At 39.6% G+C, this 22,699-nt stretch overlaps 2 protein-coding genes across 4 annotated transcripts; one reads left to right on the top strand and one right to left on the bottom strand.

Moving 5' to 3' along the window:
- Positions 1–39: 39 nt before the first annotated feature.
- si:dkey-112a7.4 lies at positions 40–3,678 on the bottom strand. Of its 2 annotated transcripts, none has more exons than XM_038732092.1 (3): positions 3,438–3,678; positions 2,759–3,101; positions 40–1,699 (listed from the first exon to the last, which is right to left on the bottom strand). In XM_038732092.1, the coding sequence occupies exons 2-3, from the start codon at positions 2,937–2,939 to the stop codon at positions 1,620–1,622; spliced, it is 261 nt and encodes an 86-aa protein (XP_038588020.1). In that variant the 5' UTR covers positions 2,940–3,101; positions 3,438–3,678; the 3' UTR covers positions 40–1,619. The 2 variants fall into 2 exon arrangements, with proteins under 2 accessions (XP_038588020.1, XP_038588021.1); XM_038732093.1 differs by having other exon boundaries at positions 3,443–3,627.
- Positions 3,679–16,104: 12,426 nt separating this feature from the next.
- LOC119912862 (cornifelin homolog) lies at positions 16,105–21,957 on the top strand. Of its 2 annotated transcripts, XM_038732090.1 has the most exons (7): positions 16,105–16,235; positions 16,370–16,530; positions 17,289–17,397; positions 18,213–19,178; positions 19,523–19,661; positions 20,221–20,378; positions 20,470–21,957. In XM_038732090.1, the coding sequence occupies exons 5-7, from the start codon at positions 19,547–19,549 to the stop codon at positions 20,695–20,697; spliced, it is 501 nt and encodes a 166-aa protein (XP_038588018.1). In that variant the 5' UTR covers positions 16,105–16,235; positions 16,370–16,530; positions 17,289–17,397; positions 18,213–19,178; positions 19,523–19,546; the 3' UTR covers positions 20,698–21,957. The 2 variants fall into 2 exon arrangements, with proteins under 2 accessions (XP_038588018.1, XP_038588017.1); XM_038732089.1 differs by having other exon boundaries at positions 16,180–16,530.
- Positions 21,958–22,699: the final 742 nt, after the last annotated feature.

Raw genomic sequence — 22,699 nt, 5'->3', positions numbered from 1 at the left:
AAGTTAAAAAAGCACCCAGTGAACATGAAACACAAAGAGTCCACAAAGATTCATCTTTTATTTCCCGAGATGCATTACGAAAAGTCAACCGTTCCCATGCAAATGGTAACCACAACCCAAACAGCAATCTTTGAGTCAGAGAATGAGCTGTGAAATGCAGAGCTTCCATGACACACAAAAAAGTTAAAGTGAACCAGCAACAATTTCACAATGGACTAAGTAACATGACATCAGCATGAGCCTTCACAGACAATAATATGTCATTTCAAGGTCCACTGCAATCTTTAAATAACCCAAATGACCCAAAGAAGACATCAGTGTTAAGATTGTCTCAGCAGTGACAGCTAATCACGGGCTGCTTGTTTTCATTATCTCATACTGTAATTGCTAACTAAAGGTTGGCATAATCTTTAAATAGTTCACCTGAACCTGAAAGACATTGTGACGCCATCTGGGTGTAGCAACTATGAAGCAGATTACTACTGTAAAACCAAATAATAATATTAAATACAAAGTAAGTGTTGTTCATTGTAACATGTGTGCCAATCAGAGTCCATTTTAATGATCATTCTGATTAAACATCTAATATCATTTGGCAATTTCTTCAAAACATTTAGAACTCACAGTTGTCTGGCCAACTGGAAAATCCTGCCACCGAAAACAAACAAAGCCTCCATAAATCTGTTGTTGTTTATGATATTTTACTGCTGAGTCTGCAGCTAAAGCCAACAATGAGCTTAGGAAAATGTTGACTGCACAATCTAAGGAGCATAACGGCGGTGTGATCTGAAATACTACTACTTAGCCCTTAGTTACAGGATACCAGTTACGTGTTTTGATGCTTTAACAGACTCCATGCATAGAATTCTGCAACATGTCACTGCACATAACAGGCATTCCCACAAAGTGCACCATTTGGAAATAATAGTAAAAGTCAGTTTTAGATCACTGAAGCAATTTCCATTCGGAAACAAGTAAAAAACATGTAGAAGCCATAACAACACAACAATGTGTTTCTTCCCATTTCTGAAACAATAAATAATTAGCAGTAGTTTTTTTTCCTGTAAATAGCGAGCTTTCATCCACTGAAAATTAGTACACCACTTGCATCAGTGTGAGAATAGAGAATGATAGTCATTGCACAACCAAAGCTTAACATTTCACCTGTGTGATACACATTCCCAGGCTTGTGTTCCCTCACACAACCACCGATGAAGAAACAAGAAACCCTCACCAGAAAACAGGCAGGTGAGAGGCTGCTTCCCATCTATCGATCTGCTCAGTGCAACTTTAGAAACGTAGCCCTTGTTAAGAAGCTTTGAAAAATATAGACACTTTCACCAAATCTTTCTCAAGTCCTGATAGTCTACTGCCAACCGAGGTATAGAGTAGAGGGCGATGCAATACAATTCATTCACAGTCTGACCAAAAGTAAGTTAAATAAGAACTATGTACAATCAGTGCCTAGGCTTCAGCTGGCGCTAAATGAGCCACTTTTTGTGCCTTGTTGAGCCATCAGAAGCTTCAGTAGGACACTTGACGGGCTCAAGGCCAAGATCACTGACGGGGAAATTTGGCATCCCGGGTGATTTTCTTCTTTTGGCACTTCTTGGTGAAGTTTAGGAGATGGGAGACAGGGATACAGGACACTGCCCGTTGTTGTTCATGATGTCATCCAAGTCTTCATCTTCCAAGTCCACTGAGGAGGAAAAAGGTCAAAGGTCAGGAATGTGTGCCTCTAGGTGAAGAAGGGCTGCTGTATATCGATTGTGTCCATTCAGAGAAGATGAATTGGATTGGGTTTTTGTTAAATGGAATAATTCAACATTTTTGTAAAGTTGCTTTATTATTTTAATATTTTACAATTCACCACGCCTGTTTCAGAGGCTTACGTTTTGTAAAATACAATATTGACCAAATATTTCACATTTTCCTGAAAGCATTCTGATCCCTGAGGAAAGGAAAAGCATGGAGGTAATAAATGTTTTGTTCTAGTTATAATGTTTTTTAGTATTAAATGTTTACATGCAGGATATGGGGTAGTCGTTTTAACATCATACACCCTCAACCCCCATTTTATAATAAGAAGACCATTTACTTTCACTTTCTCCATATGGGTAATTTTCTAAACTAAACAAAACCAAAAAATCCCCTGCAAATTCTATTTCCCCTTTTGCTCTGAAGAGCCCTGCTGGTCTTTAGGCCCCAATTTAGGAACCACTTGATGTTAAAAGCAGATCACTGTATTCATTACTTGTTTTATTTATACGATATCATACTGACAAAGACAAAAAAAATGTAACTCAGACTATTAATTCACAGAACTATTTTACTAGATATGTGACTTCTGTGCCGTTTCCTGTCATATATCAGTGATGTACCTAAGGATTTCACTCGCTCAATAGATGACTAAGACAATCGTGTGTCTTGCTTTAGAGTATTGAAAGGCATCTTCTGAAAACAGACGTGGTTTTTTTGCCTTTAAGTCTTTTTCATTAGGATAGTACTGATTTTTCATGTTTTGTCTGTCCTTTTTATCATCCAGTATCGGATATTGTGTCATTAAGGTGGTGTTCATATGGGTGTAGCGGTTGCATGTTGACACTCTTCTCATGTAATTGTGAGCTTCGTTAAGTGGTGTTGATTTAAATTGCCACCATGTACATGTTTACATGGTCCCGCAGGCTTAACAGTGATACAAGATCTTGTTGGGAAGCAAACAAACAAACTACTTTAAAAAAAAGTACCGCTCACTCACCTTTCTTGGTCCGACCTATCTGGCCCAGCTTGGGTGCCCTCTGCCCGAGTCTCTGAGGGTTGGCCCCACCGCCGTCGCCGTTGACCTGGGGGTGTCCCGGGTTGTACTGCCCCGCCGGACCCGGCTGCCGGGGCGGCCCGCTGGACGGGATGAGCTCTGGGATACCTGAAGCTCCGTACATCGCTGGTGAGGCGCCTTCTCCCGATTGGCCACTAGATGTCCGCACAGCCCAGGCTTTGTGTCGCGTCGAAAGGCTTCTCACTTCCGCAATGGCATTCAACAACGAATGTATGAACAACAGACGACAAAATGTTGGAAAGAACAGAGGGAAAGTCCTCGTCGCCTGTGAAAGAAAGTGAATACGTTTGTCAAAAATAGCCCTCATGCGTCAGAGAGCGAGCAGCTTTTGGGAAGTGCGTACAGACACTTCCCCGCTGTTTATACTGAAATAAGCGATGTGCCCGTATATGTTTTCTACTCTATAATTCAACTAACAAGTGTAGCAAATGCCTTCCTGGCCATTACAATAGGTGAACAGCACAATAACGTGTCTTCCGTTTGGTCTATCTCACTATACTCACTGTAATGAACTGCTTTTCCGCCCGCTTCTAATATCACCGTAAACTGATCTCTCTCCACACAATCCTTTTAAAATAATGTTAAATATCATAAAGATTACCTCACCTCTTCTTCACCGAGGCCGCAGTAAAGAGCTGAATCCGGTAAAAGCGGCTTCTGGGAACAGTGTTGTTGTTTATCAGAGCTCTCTCTCTCTCGCTCGCTCTTGGCACAACACCGAGGAAGCGTCGATTTAAAGGGGCCTCTCGTCGTTTTCTCGGCCTTGGGGATTTCCTCGTATTGTGTCTTGACTCATAGCGGCATGTGGACGTCACCGTGCGGTTGATACAAGTGACAGTGCTGACACTTTGGATTATACAGTGGAGGTGTGCCAAAGGGCGCAGTGCGTAATTACGCACCTTCAGTAATGAGAGAGTGACTCAGTCGCCAGCCAATGACAGGCGCTGCTCAAAAATCCCCATACATAACTATTACTGTACTTTACCTAACCCCCTAATGTCTGGGGTAGCAGTTAACTCAGCACACTTAACTGCGACTCAGTAGTCCATATAGAAAAAATTTTTTTATATAAATATATAATAAAATAAAGAACTTTTAGTTCACTATGTTGCAGATTTCCTGCTTTAACATCATTTACAACCAAACATTTCACACGTTTAAACAGTTAAGTGCTCATTGACTTTTTGCTCAGTTAGTTGTGAAAGGACTCACTGGTCTTGAACCATTGACAGTGTTGTGTCTGTATCTGTTTCCTCATTGATTTGTGTTTCCCCATACCTTGGTCTGAATCCAACACCTCTGCAACACCTAACCATAACCTAATTTATTGAGACCTATCCGAACCCACAGAGGGCAATCCTGGGGTATGAAGGACATCATTCTTGTGTTTTAAGCTTTACTTTTGCCTGCAATTAGGATGAAAAAATACACACACACACACACACACACACACACACACACACACACACACACACACACACACACACACACACACACACACACACACACACACACACTTTTACTTAGGTCACTTCATACTTTCATTTCCTGGAGACTTACCCTAACCATAACCACTGACCCATTTCTAATTCCCTTTTTTTCAATCCGTCACCAATTAACTGGTCTTTAGTGTGTCTTAGTGTCCCCGAAGGTAGCCCAAGTAAGAACACACTCACACACTATGAATGATGTGTTGAAATATGACTGGGTTGTGACTGGCCATTAACCTTCACTTTGCTCTAAACACACAAACATACAGACACACACCTACACACACACACACACACAAACACAACTTGCTGTCTTCATAATACACATTTGGATACTGTATTTTATCTAATGTTGTGTTATTGCTAATATTACTGTTTTTGTGTATTGTCCAAATATTTGGCCATTTCGTACTTTGATGCTCTGGCAAAGTTGTTGTGTCACGCCAATAAAGCCTTTGAATTGAATTGAACTGAATATAGTCGGTGTGATGTGTTAGAGACAGAATGGCTTCATGGAATTGCTGTTCAGCATTTGACCTCAGAAAATACAGTAGCTGTGGCAGACTCTTGCCTGCACATGGGAATCCTTGGGATTGTTTATGTCCAGGCTTGGGTTGTTTATTGTATACCTTAAATATAGATATAGATATAGATTTATGAACTACTACTATATATACAGCTGATTCAAGTAACAATCAGAATCTACTGGTTGTAACTTCAACCCATATGTTTTTCGTGTGTTGGGGAATGTGTTATCTCTTGCTCATCGCATTTTATGGATGAATCCATGCACAGCGGAGAGATTAAAGCAAAAACCAAAAACTAAATCCCATCTTAGACTTGTCAAGACTGATCTGCCCCGAGAGGAAACACAGCAGACCCACGTGGACGTGAACTCCCAGGGTTGGTATATAATTGGCAGAGTTTCTCTACCCCTCTAGAATAATTTGAAGACTTCGCTGTGAATGCAACTTCAAAATACACCTGCCATCATGTCCAGGTTCATATGTGTTGCTGTCCTGCTCATCATTCTGGCTGACAACTTCTTCGACAGCACAGGTAATTAAAAAGATTTGCATTATTTGCATTTTAATTGTTTTTGCTTTGATGCATCTCATGATGTCACATTTACTCGCCAAGATTAAAGTAAATACTTAACTCTGCTTGTAAAATATATATGTCCAGAGAATTTGTATTTGACGGGAAATGCTATAAGCAGTTGATGGGTGATGTATTATTGTTCCACAATAATGATTTATTGCTATTTCCCTTTTTCCACTGTGTACAGCTTCACCAGTAAAATCTCATGGGCACAAAGTGCGAAATGCAAGTTCAAAGTGCATGTGCATGTGCAGAGGTGAGTGTCTTTCATACATTTTGGTTAAATATTTGCTATGTGAAAATCAGTATTGAAAAACAGAGCAGTTATGATGCTGTTTTGGTTTCTATTACTGGCTGAAAGGATTGGTTGGGGACTTTTCTGCCACTGTACACAATACTACAGTATGTTGTCAAGTGAAGCAGACAAATTGGCATAAAAGTGGTTATGCTCGGCGTTTCTATGGTGTGAATTCCATTAACCACCTCTGTTCTCAATGCAGAATTCCCTAATGGAAAAATAATGTGTCGCTCTACACTGTTACCCAACAATGTGGAGAAGCAGCGTTTGCTGAAATGCAACTGCAAGAAACCACACAGTGAGTGAACCCACATTGCACGTGGGTGTGAGATTATCTCTTGTCTGTGTTAATATTCAGTGAAGATGTTTAATTTGTTGCCATTTGTTTTGGGTTTTTTTCCCTCCAGCATCCGGCAAGTTACGGCGTCCTAGTATTCCAATCAGCCTTGCATGAATGAGTGGAATTACGCAGAGGCCAGGACTGACACAGCCCATGTCACATCGCACAAGATGTGATCACCGCATCACTGCATTTTCACATGATGTTAACTGTTACACCCCATTATGTCACTTCACATAAGACAGCTCCATAAGACACAGCACACCAAATCACTTAAGGTCACCTAACAGTCACAACATGACATGAAATTCTGTCACATTATGCATCCCATCATCCTTGCAATGTATAGTTTTGTGATCTTTTCATTGTAAATAAAGATATATTTTCTATTACAAAGCATTTGTTTTGCTTCTCTGCCTGTGTACATTTGAATGTAAGTGAAACTTAGCAATAGCTTGACATTTTGGGAAATATATATATAGATATAATGATTGTCATGAAAAATTGTAGTGTTCCTGGTGAGGGATTGAGCAAATAATTGAGTTACAACAAGCCGCTGTCTTTGAAAAAATTATTGAAACAGAGAAGTACTGCAACACAAAATCAGCTGGTCCAGAGGTTCTGTCTCCTAGGACAGTAACTAAAGTCTGTCCCAGAACAAAGGGATGCATAATCATTTAGACAGTTCAGGTTTCTATGTTTTGGGGAACAGAGATCCTCTCCTCTCCTTGGCTATTAAGGAAAAGAATAAAACAACTTCACAGCTTTGACCTAAATCCAATAAATGTTGACAGACCAGTAAAATGAGTACCATAATAAGAGACAAAGGTTAAGGCTCAAAAACGATGTATCTAAACATAATAGTACGATTACAAGTACATAAGAATTTAAGAAATTAAGAAAGAGAAAACAATTTTCTGCCATCACAATAATATATTTCATTGCAATTCCCCAGTTGTTGTGCTAAGGTGTCTTTACTGAAGTGATTGTGAAATAAATCACAACATTGGTTGAAACATTCATCACAGCTTCAGGCATGTGTATGTAAAGTTGCAAAATAAAAGACAGGACATAAACTGTGGAAATGAAATCATCATTGTAAGTTTTTACTGTGAATGGTCAGATTCCATTCGTTTTTTGGGTGGATGTGATACTTTCACTGTAAAGGTCACCTCTGTTGATCCACTGTATGATCATCTGTGTCAGCTGTAGCCCTTATGGAGGAGGAGACCAGTTTGGCTTGATAGGGGTAAACCCCCCCCCCCCCCCCCCAGGCCTTTCCTGTGTTTCACACTATAAGGACAATGAGAAATCAGATATTACTGTAGAGGCATTTTTTATGTTGCACTGCTTCTGTGAGAGTGATCTTTGGAAACCCTATGGTGCAATTTCATATGGTGAAACCTCATTGCCCCTTTAAATCATCTCTTTTAAATTGATGCATTTTTCACCAAGCAGGATCCTAACGAGAGAATTTCTAATAAACACCAGCGAAGGTCTTTGTAATTCACATTATTACCCTCACTGATGATTCACTAAGAGTGTTCTGTGGGTTTGTGATTTCCCATGCCTCATAACTCTCAACTGTGATAGAGCAGGAGTGTCCTGTGGTGAAACTCTGAAACCAAAATACTCTTCTTTTCTACAGGCACAATAATGGATGACCTTACCGCTGAAGGTTAACAAAAATAATGCCTCTGACTAGTTAATAGTTAAGCTAATCCTTCCCTGAGGTCTCTGAACACACTGTCAAAATACTGCAGCAGAGTTAACTGTCATGGGAACACGGCGCCTTGTTTACCCATCTTATTTGACAGTTTCATATTTACACCAAAACACCAGACAGAAAGAGATAAAAAAAAAAAAAAAAGTCAAACAAAGGAGATAAGAACTGTGGCCAGTACATGTCTTTCCTGGGATAAGCAAACCCTTACACAGGAGGTAAGTAATCTATTCTTTATCAAAACATCCTGGTTACACATGTTCAGTTATATTTCACTCGACCTAGAAAGGTGATCATTCTTCTCTGTGCAGCAGGCTGGCTCTAGGCCATGCAAGTACCAGAAAAAGAAAAAGAAAGAAAGCTCTGGTGGAATCTTTCTCTCCTCTGAGTTTAGCATATGTCTGAGGAGCAGGGCTAAAGAATAACTCAGGTCAGGAGACAGCAGTGTTTAATCCTGAGTGAGTGAGGGGACCTTTGTTCTTAGCTAGCACCTCACTGGTTTGTTGAGCTTATCCTTTCACTGAGGTAGTGGTTTCCTGTGGATGTTTTTCTTTGGTGCTTTAAAATCAGGAGGTATTGACTTAAAACAAAAACCATAACATCATTCTCAGAGGTGGAATATAACTTGGTACATTTAAGTATTGCACTTTGACAATTTTGAGGTATTTGTACTTTCCTTGAGTATTTCTCCTCCACTACATTCCACTCCATTACTTTACAAATGTTTGAAATACAAAGCATATAATCAGTTTATAAATTACACTACCTAAACCTCAAACATTAAAATGCTCCTTACACACGAATGCACCAATAATAAATAATTTATATTTTATTATATATAATAACTTGCACTGCCACACACCATTCTGCAGCACAATGAGTACTTTGACTTTTGATACTTGAAGTACATTTTTAGTGATAATACTTATTCCCTTTTATCTAAGAAACATTTTGAATGCAGGACTTTTACTTGTATTTTAAATAACGCTGTTGTCACTATACCCAAGTGAAGGATCTGAGTACTTCCATCTTTGGACAATATATCCCAAACCTTAACCAAGTACTTTTTTTAATTGTATCCCAGCATCTCATTTATGGACGTGGATGGCCAGCTCAGCTATGTTTCGACAGGTGGTCCAAGTCCAGCCGGAGAGCAGGGTTCAGGAGGCAGGTCAATGGAGTACTGGCCTGTGTGGATGCTATCAAGACATGGGAGACTGTAAGTATCTGTATGTGTGACAGTAAATCTGCCGCATCTGCTGAATGAAAAACCAATGCGTTTAATGTCAGACTGCTGTAAATGACGGATCTCTACCATTAACTACTGTGTGTGTGTGTGTGTGTGTGTGTGTGTGTGTGTGTGTGTGCAGGCTGCTTTGCCCTGTGCTGCCTCCCAGTGTTTACCTGTAAGGTGACCAGTGCAGTGGGTGCATGTCCCTGCCTGCCTCTGCTGGACTGTATCGGCTGTGTACCAGCAGCCTCTCTCGCCATGAGGTCGTCTGTCAGGGAACGATACGGCATCCAGGTAAGACAGCGCAGACTCCCCTTTCTCCAAGAAAAGAAAAACATTGTTAGTTTGTTTCATGTTTTTCTGAACTGGACCGTTGGATTATCCATAGGAACTGGGGCATGGTGTCTGTAAGGACACACTGAGATTTTCAAAAGCAATTTTGCAATGAACAACCTTGGAATTCCATTAACTTCCATTATTTATGGGTTGGTGGCTGAAGTCTTAGAGAGAGACATCTAAAAACAGATAATCTGTCTGGCTTGATACAACACTGGGTAAGTGGGGAAATAGAAATTGGTGACAAATTAAAGGAAAAACCAACAAGTGTCTTAGTAAAGTTTTATCCCACCACGAGCCTTCAGAATAGTCTAATGCTTGCTTTGTCTATCCAACAGTACAAACCACAACATTATTACAAATAATTAAAATAATTAAAAGGAAAAGCAGCAACACTTCACATTTGTGAATGTGGAACCATGACACGTTTTTATATTAAAAATGTCTTAAAGGATCAAAGTTGTTGCCAGTTAATTTCAATGTCAATCTAGATTTGATTAGATTAGAAAACTTTATTAATCCCTAATGGGGAAACTCAATTGCCACCAGCTCACATCACACAACATACAATACAAACAGAAAACACAACCAGTATGTAGAACACAGGACAAGACATAAAAAACGCACCCATTTAATGCACTCATTAAAACCCTTCTGAATCCTGATTAGAGTTTACAGGTTACTACAAATATGACCCGCTGAAAACCTTAAAGTCAAAAATGAGAAATCGAATTGCTGTTGGAATAAAAAAACGTCTGAGCCAATCGGTAGAACTAATAATCGCGTCAGCTGTACAAACACATTTTATTAAGCCTTCTCATGTTCTGTTGTAAAAATAGTAATTTGTAAAGTAACTACTAACTATAGCTGTCATATAAATGTAGTAAGTAGTAAAAACCACAATATCTCCCTCCCACTCCAAATATTGTGGAGTAGAAGTAGAAAGTGGCATGAAAAGAAAATACTTGAGTAAATGTGCTTAATTACTGTCCACCACTGCAACATATTTTAATAAAACTTGATTGGAAATGTCAATAAACAAAACTGAATGCACCCACGTCATGATGGATGGATGAATCCGTACACGGTGAACATAGAAATGTTACACTCTGGCCGCGCCGATGAGGGTGATTAAAATGCGTATTGTGAGTTAACCCAGCATCAAAGATTAATCAAATTATACAACGCCTGCCCAGCTCAACATGTCAGTCCAAAATCTCTCATAAGTGTTCAATTGCGTTGAGATCTTCAGCATCATTTAATACTCACCAAACCGCTCAGGGAACCCTTGTAGCCTTGTATGGAAGCATCTGGTTTGGTTTTTCTCCAATTATTAATTACGTTTTTTGGTGTAATTTAGCTGAATGAACCTTTTAATATAAAACAGCAGAGAGGATCACAGCATGTTGCCTAAATTGAGAGGACAGTGTCTTGGCCCTTTGATTACATTTGGTACGATTCTGTTGCCTTCCAGTGAAGAAGTTAAGTGAGTTTTTAAGTTAGATTGGGAAGGTGAGAGTTAAATTTGTGAATAAAGTCTTTTAGCCAACTGGAGTGGTCCCTGTAGCTGTGATGTCGTGATAAACGCTGGTCTGAACAATGCAGCTGATTGCTTTCACTGGTACCACACTGTGTCCCCAGCTTAATTACACAGAGATGCTGGAGGTTTGAATAATTATGATTACTGCTGAGGAGATGGAGACGTTTCAGCGATGAAACACAATAACAGCACTTGGGGGAAAACGCTGCAACATCAAGTACGTGTACCTAATGACACTGGTTATTACTTTAGCAATAAAAACAATGTTTTGAGTCTATGTGGTGACATCAGATACACCTTAGAAATGTGCTGAGGATGCAGTGAAATCAGGACACGTTTATTAAATTAACATATCTGCCCTAGAGCCAGTAATATCTTAATAAATAAACAACAACCTGTTAGTGCCTTTAAGATACAGTAAGCTGCTCAGACTGGCCACCCACTGCTTCACTGCAGCGCTGTTTGTCCACACTAAACGCTCGTTCACCGGCCTTCGTGACCACAGATCTCAAAACATCAGGTCTCTGTCACCGATCAGTACACATGAATCACACAAAACAGATGTTTGACATGCAAATAGCGCATGCCGAGGCCAAGTTGTGAGTTTGACGTCGGATAAGCCGAGCAGATTCTTTCTGGGAAAGTGAAGAGAAGGAGAGATAAGGCAGGAGGTGGGAGTGGTTGGAGGCCAGGCAGGCAGAAGCTGGAGCACTGCCATCGGAGAGAAGGAGGTGGTTGGTAATGTTGGCTTCTCCGGAGGTGGAGTGGGCCGTGGATCGCTGTCAATACTGCAAGAGCATGAGCTAGGAAGGTGCCAGAAGTTCTTATGAAAACAAGTCCCAGCATGTAGGTTGTTTGTATAGCACGGCAACTACTCTCTCATGGGTGGATGGAGACAAAGCTGTAACAGCGTGTATCATGAGGATAAAACTGTAGATTCAGACAGATTACTTTACAGGCCTTTGAATATACATTAAACATTCTGGATCGTCCTTCTGTACAAATTGTGTGTATGTGTATATGTTCTTCAACTTTTTTTTTTACCTGAACCTAATACTAACTCGTATTCTTAGTCATGCTAGCGGCATGGCCCTAGGCATGCCAATTTTGGTCCAGACCGAAATATCTATTACTATTAATAGATATTAAAAACTATTATTACTATTAGAATCATCATTATTGCCAAGTAGGTTTACATATACAAGGAATTTGCATTGGTGACTTGGTGCGTCACAATAAACATGAACCTAAACATAAACCTGTATAAACATAAAAAAATTAAATTGTCAAGATATACAAAATATAAAAGAGTAATAAAGACTACATGTGCATCAGATTTGTATGTGCAAAAATTTACAGTACGTAAAATTGTAAAAGGGGGGAGGGGAGGTTTGGGCGGGGAGCTTGAGAGTTAGTTAGAATGAGGTTTTGGTCTTAATGGGCCACAGCCTCCTGCCGGACACAGTTCCGGGGTGAGAGGGGTCGGCAACAATCTTTCATGCTCACCTCCTGTCCTGGAGGCGTACAGGTCTGCGTACAGAGAGGGATGGAAGACTGCAGCCAGTTAGTTACCTTCTTTGTGGAACGAATGATATGCTGCAGCGTTCTCTTGTCCCTGGCAGTGGCAGCAGCACAGCAGATGGTGATGGAGGAGGTGAGGATGGACTCAATGATGGCAATGTAGAAGTGCACCGTCATTGTCTTTGGCTGGTTGAACTTCTTCAGCTGCCGCAGGAAGTACATCCTCTATGCTTTTTTGACATCTATTAGATAGATTGTCAGAAAAGTTCTGCATTAAACATTCATGATCCCCATGGGATGAGTATGATCCCATCATGAGGTTGGCATTTGAAGTTTTAAGTGAAAGGGCTCAGTGACGATACGTCACCCTCCCACATGAAATTTGGTACAGACATTAAAGTCTCCCTCAGGATGAATTGGAATAACTATGGGTATAATGTTTCATCAAGCTCCATTATCAGGTCAAAATTTGACTTCGTCCAACACTTTGGTTTATATCTAAATAACTGCAAAACTAATTACCTGCTGTACTTTGTGGTTAGCGCTTTTTTAGCAAATGTTAGCATGCTACCATGCAAAACTAAGATGGTGAACAAGGTAAACATTACACCCGCTAAACATCAGCGTTAGCATTTTCAGCTCAGTTGTTATTCATATTACTTCCTCGTTAAAGGCTTTTTAAAAGAGAGCCAAAGAAACGATCATAATCTGATAACTGTCGTGGACAAGAAGCTGCTGAGATATTGACCTTACGTGACTGCTTGTATAGGCTGGTGTACTGAACTGAACATGACAGCTTGGACAAGCAACATGGACTGAACAAACTACTGAAGTGACTTAATGTCGCGGCCGTATAAACACAGATGAATTCAGTAATACTGTGTCTTGAAATGTTTTTGCAATCGTTTAGCTTAGATAGTCAGAGTCAATTGTTTGAACTGAACGAAATGATAGGAATCCGTGATTTTTGATTTCATGTTGTAACATGTTGCCTTTAGCATTTAGCTCAAAGCGCCGCTGTTCAGCCTCACAGAGCTGCTGAGAGTTGAGGCTTGTTTGGTCTCACTTAATGACTTACTTAATAATTTTGCCCCTTGTTAATTATATTTTGTCTTGTTGTTGCCTTTATGCTTTGATAGCTTTTTTCTTCTTTACATATTTTAAGTTTGCACACTGTAAATTAAGCAGGTTGCATCTATCTGAAAACAATATATCAAGCAACAAATCATTCCCACATAGCAGTCCGAACTTGTCTGTTTATGTTTATTATAGTATGATTGTATTTGCATGCAAACTTTAAATCACAAATTTGCTCGTTGCATTCAAATCTCCAGACCTGTAATGATGTTTGGGAGTGGAGTGATAATTTTAGTCGTTAATGTCACCCTCCCACACTGAATTCACAGGGGAGGCAGTGCAGTAGAGAGAAAATATGGAACTGAGCAGATCCCAGGTCTGTTGCTCAATTAGGACAAGCGTGTAAATCTTGATGTACGTGAAGATGTATGCGGTTTTTGCTAATATGAGGCTGAATTGATATTACTGAATGCATTTGTCATGTGTTATGACAAATGCATTACGTTTCAACTTGACAGTGATGGAGCTGTAAGTACCAGTAAATGATCAAAACTGACAGAAGCTGTTGATTGGGCACTAAGTTACGGCGCTGACTCAGCATCGCGGAGGAGAAATCACATGCCCAGGCTGCACATGAAACAACTAGGATCTGCCTTCTAACTGTGTTTCTCAGACTTTACTGATTTATCAAATCTCTCCCACCAGCATTTCCATCTTGACATTACTGACAAGCTCTTTATCCTGGTTGCTGTTGCTAAGAGCAAAGACTTGGCTGAAAGAAAGTCACAGAGGGAGGATATTTACTGACACAGAACAACATGATTTTTACTGTCACACTGACAAACAATTTACTAAACAACATTACTACTTTTTTGCTCTTTGATTATTGGGGACGTATTAACCTGATTTGGTATTTTGTAATACATGTTTGTTTGTCTTACACTGAACAAAAAGTAATGTGGTAAACTGTAGAATATTTTCTAACCCATCAAATTCAAATACAAAGGATGTGCGTACAACAGGCAAAGGAAAACAGCAGTGCTGCATTCTATATCAGCAAATGTCTTTTTTTGCATATAAATTGCAAATGTTCACCTTTTGTCCGAGCCTCCCACCTGTGTTCAGGCCTCTCTCTCTCTCTGTGTCTTACAGGGGAGTGTGTGGAGTGACTGCCTGTATGGATGCTGCTGCTATCCGCTATCTTGGCTCCAGATCTCCAGGGAGCTGAAGAGAAGAGCGGCCTCCCACGCCTCCTCCTCGGCCAGATACACTCCTCTGACCTCCCTGCAGGGGGCGCACTTGGTCTAGACACAAGCAGCGCTGCTTTCTCCTGGCCTCTGCTGCAGCCTGCCCTCCAGAGTACAGGAGTTGATTTAATCACACTTCCTCTGATCTGCAGCCACTCCCTGTTACCTCAGAGAATTCAGCAGGGACACAATGTGTCCCACATATACATTCTGCATGCCAGTATATTTCAGTAGTAGAAAGTAACCAACTTACGCCACTGTGTACTTCTACTCCACAACATTTCACAGGGTAATATTGTACTTTTTACTCCACAGCGTCTGCCATTGTTACTAGGATTAAGATTTTACAAAAAAAAACACAAGATCATCACATCAAGTCGCTGTTACAGATTAAACCAGTGATTCTCAGCCTTTTCGCCTTGTGACCACTCACTAAAACGTACTAGTCTAGTTGGGGCAATTTGTCATGATTCATATGTCTACAAGTTGTTAGCAGTTCTACAAAGGATTTCCCCTTTAAGATGATTTTGTTTCAGTAACAAAAAGGGAGAAAAATTCAATGTTTCACCAAAAAACATAGATTTTGTGTAGCAAAACCTTTTCAATGTTTTCTCTTCCTGCCTCTCCCGTTGATCATCTCATGTTCCCTCACACTTATCCTGTGACCCCTTGTTGAGAGTAGATACCCTCAATCTGAAAATGTCATAACAATATATCAGTCACAGGGGCCAATCTTCTGCAAAATGAGTATTTTATTTTTGAAGTACAATTAGCTAATAAAACTTGAATTTCAAGGCAGGAATGTAATTGTAACGTAGTACATAACAGAATATGACATTTTTTTTACATTGTTGTACGTGTATTTATGCTGAAGTAAAGCCTCCATTTGAAAATGCAAGTTTGATCTTGCCCCATGTTTACAGAGACAAATTCTTGCATGCAATTTCTACATTTACATCAACTTTACATCAGGGAACAGACAAAGAGAAGAGCACAGAAAAAGGAAAGAAAATCATTCAGGGGAGTTAGGTAACTACACTTTTAAATCTAAGCAAAACACACACTACAAACACATAGCATAGCAAGTGATTTTACTATTAACACTTGACATTACGTAAATAAATGTTTTTACATTTTGTATTATAAACCAATAATCAATTTACTAGAAATCAAGGAAATAATCTGCTAGTTATGTTAACAATGAAACTTACTGGCACTTGGCAAAACTTCTGCAAAACTTTATTCAATTTCCTACCTCAATCTATTCAGCCCCTCTTGGATTCTGGACCGGCCTCATGCAAAATCCAAATATTTTGTGTTATATTATTTGAATTCATTCTAATAAAGCATCAAATGTTGCAGTGTTAATCTGAAAACAAGACGGAGATGTGAATTCAAGGAAATGGCAGAATCAACAGCTTCTCAGTGGACGTGATGAGGAACTTTGTAACAATCAAACAAAGGCATAGAGCCATATGTCACAACGGCGCAGCGGGTAAGCATTGTGGACCACATTCCATTATCTTCTTATCACTCTGTCACAGAATAGAGTCGCACACGTTGATTCTGTGGCATGGGGATTTGAAAGGACGCATGATGGTCAGATTGTCTGATGCCTGACTGTCAAAGGTGATGACACAAGTCAAACTGGACGGACCAGTCAGTGACATCATGTATCCTCTGCTGTCCTGTCACGTTCACTGATCTACAGCAAGTCTATAAGATGAAGCACTGATCTGCAAACCCATCACTTGACTGAACTCTGCTCCGCTTCCACATAGGGCAGTAAGGTAAGTAAGATGACTGACTGTTAAGCACAAATGGACGCTAAATTATGTTTTGATTGCTTGATCCTGTAGCTGTTTTGGAAATTCTGCAACATGTGGATTTCTGACATTTTTCATGAACAGCTGTAGTTGAACTCTAACCTCCAGATGGGATCTCCTCCTATCAAGTCTGTTTTTCTTCCTTCCTGAAAAGTTGAGGTGTTCGATGACCCAGAAGAAACTGAAAACCTTAGCTTTATATTTCTGTGGCAAACTCAAGGAACACAGTCTTAAAACGCTACACTACCAAATCCTTTGTCTGATTTTCAAGTCTTGTGCTACAGTTTTGTTGTTTGGGTGATAGATATTGCTTTTATACTTTATGAAAATGAACCACAAACACACTTGCTGAACAAATATCAAATCTTATTTACTAACAGTAGTGTAGTGAAATAGGTGCAGTGCAGTACAATATGCCAGTCTCAACAAAATTTGACTCCATTAACGAGGACATGGATGAATTTGAGATAACCCAGTCAGTTTTTAAAAGGACGTATTAGTCTAAGAGGTATGTGTACAGTCACCATACTTAGAGCAACATAGATTTCACCAGACTGTGAGGATGCAACAAAGATGGATTATGTAAATGGCACATTTTCCCATATCCAATGAGATCATATTTTTAATAAAAATGCATGATTGGTTGGAAATATTTCAGTAGTTACAACAATTCAATGATTTTGTTTTTCTTCTAAGTTACTGTAATCTGTGTTTTTTGTCAGAAGCTGAAGTCATGACTGAAAATAACACCGTGACCCAACCCAGGCCCTTCATCATGTCTGCTGCAACCAACCTCAGAAATCTGCGATTGCTTCCAAGACCTGCCCGTGTGTAAGTACACTTCTTGCGAAGAACCCACTGTTTAAATCTCTTTCTCGTTAAAAAATGCAGATCATTCAGACTGATCTTGGTTTAAGAATTCGAACAGATAGCAGATTGGAGATCAGTGGTTGTGGTGAAATATTTGGGCATCGCTGTGCATTACCATTCCTGAGGCTCCACATGATTACACGGCATCCTCAGATAATACGAGCCATCAAATCTCTAATCTGAAGTTCTGAAATATGACTTGAGTGTCAAAATAATCTGTCTATTGAAAGGTTATGAGGACATGACCTCAGAGACATAAATGTGACTTTTTAGGTTGCTTGGCCTTTTGGGGTTTTCCCTGTTTCACCTGTAAGACGTCACACGAGGCCGGGAAGTGCCTATGTTTACTTCTGCTGGACGGTTTTGGGCTCATCCCTCCGATCACCATGTCGGTCACGGCGTCAATACGCCAAAGATATGGCTTTTTGGTGTAAATCATCTGCACTTTTACTGCGTCAGTACTTCCAAGCGTTAACCAGCATAAAATTCTGTTTATCTGAACACTGATCGGTGTTAAACCTGTTTAGCCTTTCGTCACAGTGAACGTTCTTAGATAACCGTTAATGCACACTGTGTTCCTTTGTTCCACCAGATTTGTTAAGGTAGATTGTGACAATGATTAAGCTGTAGGATTGTGCAAATAAATCTTCATTCTACTCTTTGTTAAACAGTGTTTCTGTTCATAAACTATTTCCTTTTTTCCCCATTAACTGTTGCATGTGAACCCCTCTTATCTCCTCACCTAACCACCCCTAACTGTGTCTCTGTCTTCACAGGGTACAATTTGCAATGACTGCGTGTGCGCCTGCTGCTGGGGGACGTGCACCTGGTGTCAAATAGCAAGAGAAATCAAAACAAGGAAGAAAACCATAACCTTCGTTATCATGTACGCCTGATAAGAGCATAAAGGTTCAATTCACCACAGCACCCTCAGTATTAACACTATCGTCATCACTGTCATCAGGGGTTGTCTTCATCCTCAGTGTCACGCTATCTGGAATGTTAATCGATAATTCATGACAGAAACTATGATGATTCTGGTCAGGGGGGGTTATTAACACAGATTAAAACATACATTTTAATTGTGGATTTTTTTTTTTTTCTGTTCTCTCATATGTTAGCATGTAAAAGCTATGTTAGGCAATGTTAGAGAAACTAGCAAGAGGCAGAGATTTTGTAAAACACATTCATTTTTGTGGCAGAGCATTTTATTCATTGATTGCTATCGGGATATAAAGAGAATTCCCACAAATATAACAAATATGATTCTGAAATAAATTGCGTACCTCAGCTTTAACATGCTAAACTAAGATAGTGAACATGGTAAATATTACCTGTTTAATATTAGCATGTTAGCATTGTCACTGTGACCATGTTTACATGCTGGTATTAGCATTAAGCTCAAAGCAACACTGTGCTTTATACACTCTTACAGAGCTGCTAACCTTGACTGTAGATATTTTGTTACTATAACTATCTTGTATAACTGGTTAAGTTGTATTACAATTAGAACATAATGTGATAATGTGAGTTGGAGGAAGTTGTACTATGTATTCTCTTTAACAGTGCAATAAAACCCTTATACCTCAAAGTTTGTTTGAACACATTGCATCTCTGAGCGCTCTATCCTATGCAAACCACACATGTAAATCTGCCGAGGTTAAATCATGCCTTGAAGTATTAAATGCCAGCTTTTGCTCCGTGTGATCAAACCAGTGTCCACGCAGAGGTGTCAACATCAGGTAAGTGTTTATGAATTTTGCTGTAGCACAGAAACTGTCAAAACAATAGGCTTGTAGATCAGAAGGAGGAATGACTTTTCAGTGTGCATGCAAGGAAGTTCAGCAGATGGTTTGATTAATAGTAAACAGCTGTCACCAGGTGATAGTACACGCCAGACATGTGAGTAAATGGTGTAAACATTGTTTAAATGAGCCATATCATGACGCAGAACAATTGAAGGAAGGAAAGGTTCTGAACCAGTGAGTGAGTTCAGATATTTGGGCTTGAGTTCAACTTTGAAAAGGTGCAATGAATGTACAAAGTCTCCCATGAGAAAAATCTGAAATAAATGTTTTCATTTCAGGCCTTCCTTATTTGAGTGAACACCATGGCAACAAATGTGTTCATCAACAATAATCAGCCTCAGGCTCCGATTTTGATCGCTGCCCAGTCTAACCAGTGGAGCACAGGCATATGGGGCTGCTTCGATGATTTAAGTGTCTGTAAGTCTCTTTCTTTGCAGCACGGCAGATATTTGCATTACACCTATTGTTTGTTATTCCTTCCACCTGCGCATGCAAATATTGTCGAACTGACATTTGAATCTTGATTTTGAGTCTTTACTTTATCTAGATCTGTAGTCAGGACCACTAAAGTCAAGTCCGAGACAACACTAAGGACTACAGCCCAACTTAATTCTTCTTTGCAGAAAACTGTGCACAACCAGATTAAAAGGTGGTCAACATTCACAGGAAATAAACAGCAACCTGCTTTAAAAGTGCAAAGTCAGACTGGAGTACTTAATAATCCTCATTGAATTTTCATACAGTAAAGGACCGGCAGCAGCGCTCCATCAAGTTTGTGGGTTTGTGGTTGCCTCTTTACTAAGAAAATAAGTCAGGAGATGTTTTTTCCTTTTATGCGTAAACCAAATTCTCAATTTAGAATGTTCTAATCGGAAATCTTTAACAAAACCTTCCAGGCTATTTTGAACCCTAACCTGTTACTGCCTCTTGAGATAAGACCTGCTGTCACTGCAAACCCATCTGAACCTTGTTCCAGGTTGCTTTGCCTCCTGGTGCTTCCCTTGGTTTGCATGCAACACTGCCTCTGAATTTGGAGAGTGTTTCTGTCTCCCCCTGCTGGATGTGATCCCATCATGCACTCCACCTGTTTCCATGTCCATGAGGGTTGCAGTGCGTCACCGCTACAAAATCCAGGTGAGATTTGAAAAAAGGAAGAACTCGGAGAGATGCCTCACTCCTTTAGTTTTTTATGGCTGCTACTGTCTTTCTGTTTTGTGTGTCTCAGGGAGATATGACAGGTGACTGTTTGTACTCCACTATCTGCAACACCTGCTCCTGGTGCCAGATTGCCAGAGAAATCAAGCGACGTAGCCAGGTGCTCACTGTCATCCCTGCCCAGCCTGTACAGCTGGGTGCCCAACAATACATGATGACCACCCAGATGGGGGTCGTCACTTCTCAGCCAGTTATTTCAGCTGCTCCTCAGGGTATCGTGACCAACGCGGTCATGTGACTCCTGGTTCTCCAAAAATCCTGCTGATTTATTTTTACTTCTTTAGAGTGTTATCAGGCAGTCTGTACAGTACAACACATATAGCCCCAAACATAACATCTAATCTGGAAAACCAGTCCTAAATGGCCCAGAATTCTCAAAGTAATGCGTGTTTGTGTCTACATTTAGACTTTAGATGCAAAAGAATTTTATCAACTTTCCTAATCCAGGAATATCATCCTATCTTCTCCAGCACATGGCATCTGCAGAGCTGCCCTAACCTGCTAGGATTTGGCAGCATGTGGCAAAAGATGAGACAAACATACACACACATTCCATTACGTAGGTAATTATAGAATGTTAACCCGATTTAAGATTTTGATTGATTTTAAACTTCAGTGACACCATAGACAAAACTCAATTGGAAGTACAAAAAGACATAAACTGCAGCAATAGGGTATCTTTTGCAACTCAAAGCTTTCTTTTTTTTCTTTAAATGAAATTGGTAACAGATAAGGACAGACTCAAAATAATACTTACTAGCATACTGTACAATGTATGCCTTTATATGGGTGTATGTAGCTTGTTTTAAATACATGATGCAATGCTTGTGATTTGTTTCTCTTTACCTGCCTCAGATTGTCTCACAGCCTTTGGAATGTATGTATGGCGTGTCATAAATAATTTGACTTCATGTTACTGTGATACCTTTCTGTCTCAAACGCAATCTTCTACTGCTTGTTGAGAGGATGTGTAGGACGCTTCAGAAATAGCTTCAGAAATGTCCTGCTCTGAGGTAGGCCTATTTTTAGTTCTAATTCAAAATATCAGCACTGTTCCTAGCCGTGATAAATATGGATCCCTCAATTGTCTTTGTCAGCTCTGAACCTAGCTACTTATACTGTTTGGTCAGATTACTGTTTTTGTGTTGTTTTTAACACAACTGGGCTCCTGTTCATCAAACTGTGGCATTTGGAATTTTAACACAAAAGTAAATATCACTCATTTCAACTCATACTTGCAAACTACAAATAAAAGCTATTATTTCTTTAATCTTAAGAGAGGTCTAGAGGTCAATATGGTGTTACATGGCTGCAGGATGGACACAGAGGCAAGAATTCAACTTAGATGGTTAGAATGAGTAGATTAGATTAGATTAGATTCAACTTTATTGTTGTTGTGCATGTCACTAGGTACAAAGGAACATCAATCTATAATTGTTCATCATGAACAATATGTTATCTGAAGAAATGTGTTTAAGTAATTAAATATAATACAATAGTTTTATTGTTGCTGCTGCTTTCTTGTCTTTCTTGATAATTAAACCACCTTTTTTTGTGCTTTTTCTTAGCTTTCATCTGGCATACAAACAACAAATATAAGCAAACAATAAAGCTGGCTTTTATTATCTTTTTTTCTAGACATCTAAATGTGAAACAAAACTTAAAATCCATTTAGTGTATGTTTTCTTTCTCTCTCTCTCTCTCTACCAGCAACATCCCTGCTCCAGTCATTCATGTGTCTTTTTCTTCACTTTTGGCAAAGAAGAAGATTGCTCTAAACTAATATTATCCGACTATATGCTCCCCCTCTGCAATATCATCTGCAAACACAATGTCCAGTTTCACCGATGACACACAGCTCTATATCAGTCTAACATTGCAACTCTTCACAGATGCCTTGCTGAAAAAAATTACAAAAATGAATCTGGCAAAATCTAATAATTTAACATTTAAGTGCTATGAATGATAACGAAATAATTACTGTGATAAACTTGATTCTGCAAGTCCAACAGAAATATAACGTGTATAGTAACTAAGATTAGCCACATCCGGCCCAGAAGCAACCTCCATGTGGCCCAACATACAACTAATCAATAACAACATACGTGGTGCAATAAAACCTTTGCAAGTAAAAAGCCAATACTATACCAACACGCTTGTTTAATACGCATAAACATGTAGAATGCGATATTTTAATCTGCCCAGCTCTTTATCAGCTGTTGGTTTTACACAAGCAGAGT

Source organism: Micropterus salmoides, unplaced genomic scaffold (assembly GCF_014851395.1).
Source record: "Micropterus salmoides isolate LMB-PRFRI ecotype aquatic unplaced genomic scaffold, ASM1485139v1 Ms_hic_scaffold_2, whole genome shotgun sequence".
NCBI classification, from domain to species: Eukaryota; Metazoa; Chordata; class Actinopteri; order Centrarchiformes; family Centrarchidae; genus Micropterus; species Micropterus salmoides.
This window is presented reverse-complemented; position numbering and strand designations above follow the sequence as displayed.

Coding starts and splice junctions, on each gene's coding strand:
- si:dkey-112a7.4 (XM_038732092.1), bottom strand. CDS start 2,939: ATGTACGGAGCTTCAGGTATCCCAGAGCTCATCCCGTCCAGCGGGCCG. Junction 1,700..2,758: donor GATAGGTCGGACCAAGAAAG/GTGAGTGAGCGG, acceptor TTTCCTCCTCAG/TGGACTTGGAAGATGAAGAC.
- LOC119912862 (XM_038732090.1), top strand. CDS start 19,547: ATGGCAACAAATGTGTTCATCAACAATAATCAGCCTCAGGCTCCGATT. Junction 19,662..20,220: donor CTTCGATGATTTAAGTGTCT/GTAAGTCTCTTT, acceptor ACCTTGTTCCAG/GTTGCTTTGCCTCCTGGTGC. Junction 20,379..20,469: donor GTCACCGCTACAAAATCCAG/GTGAGATTTGAA, acceptor TGTGTGTCTCAG/GGAGATATGACAGGTGACTG.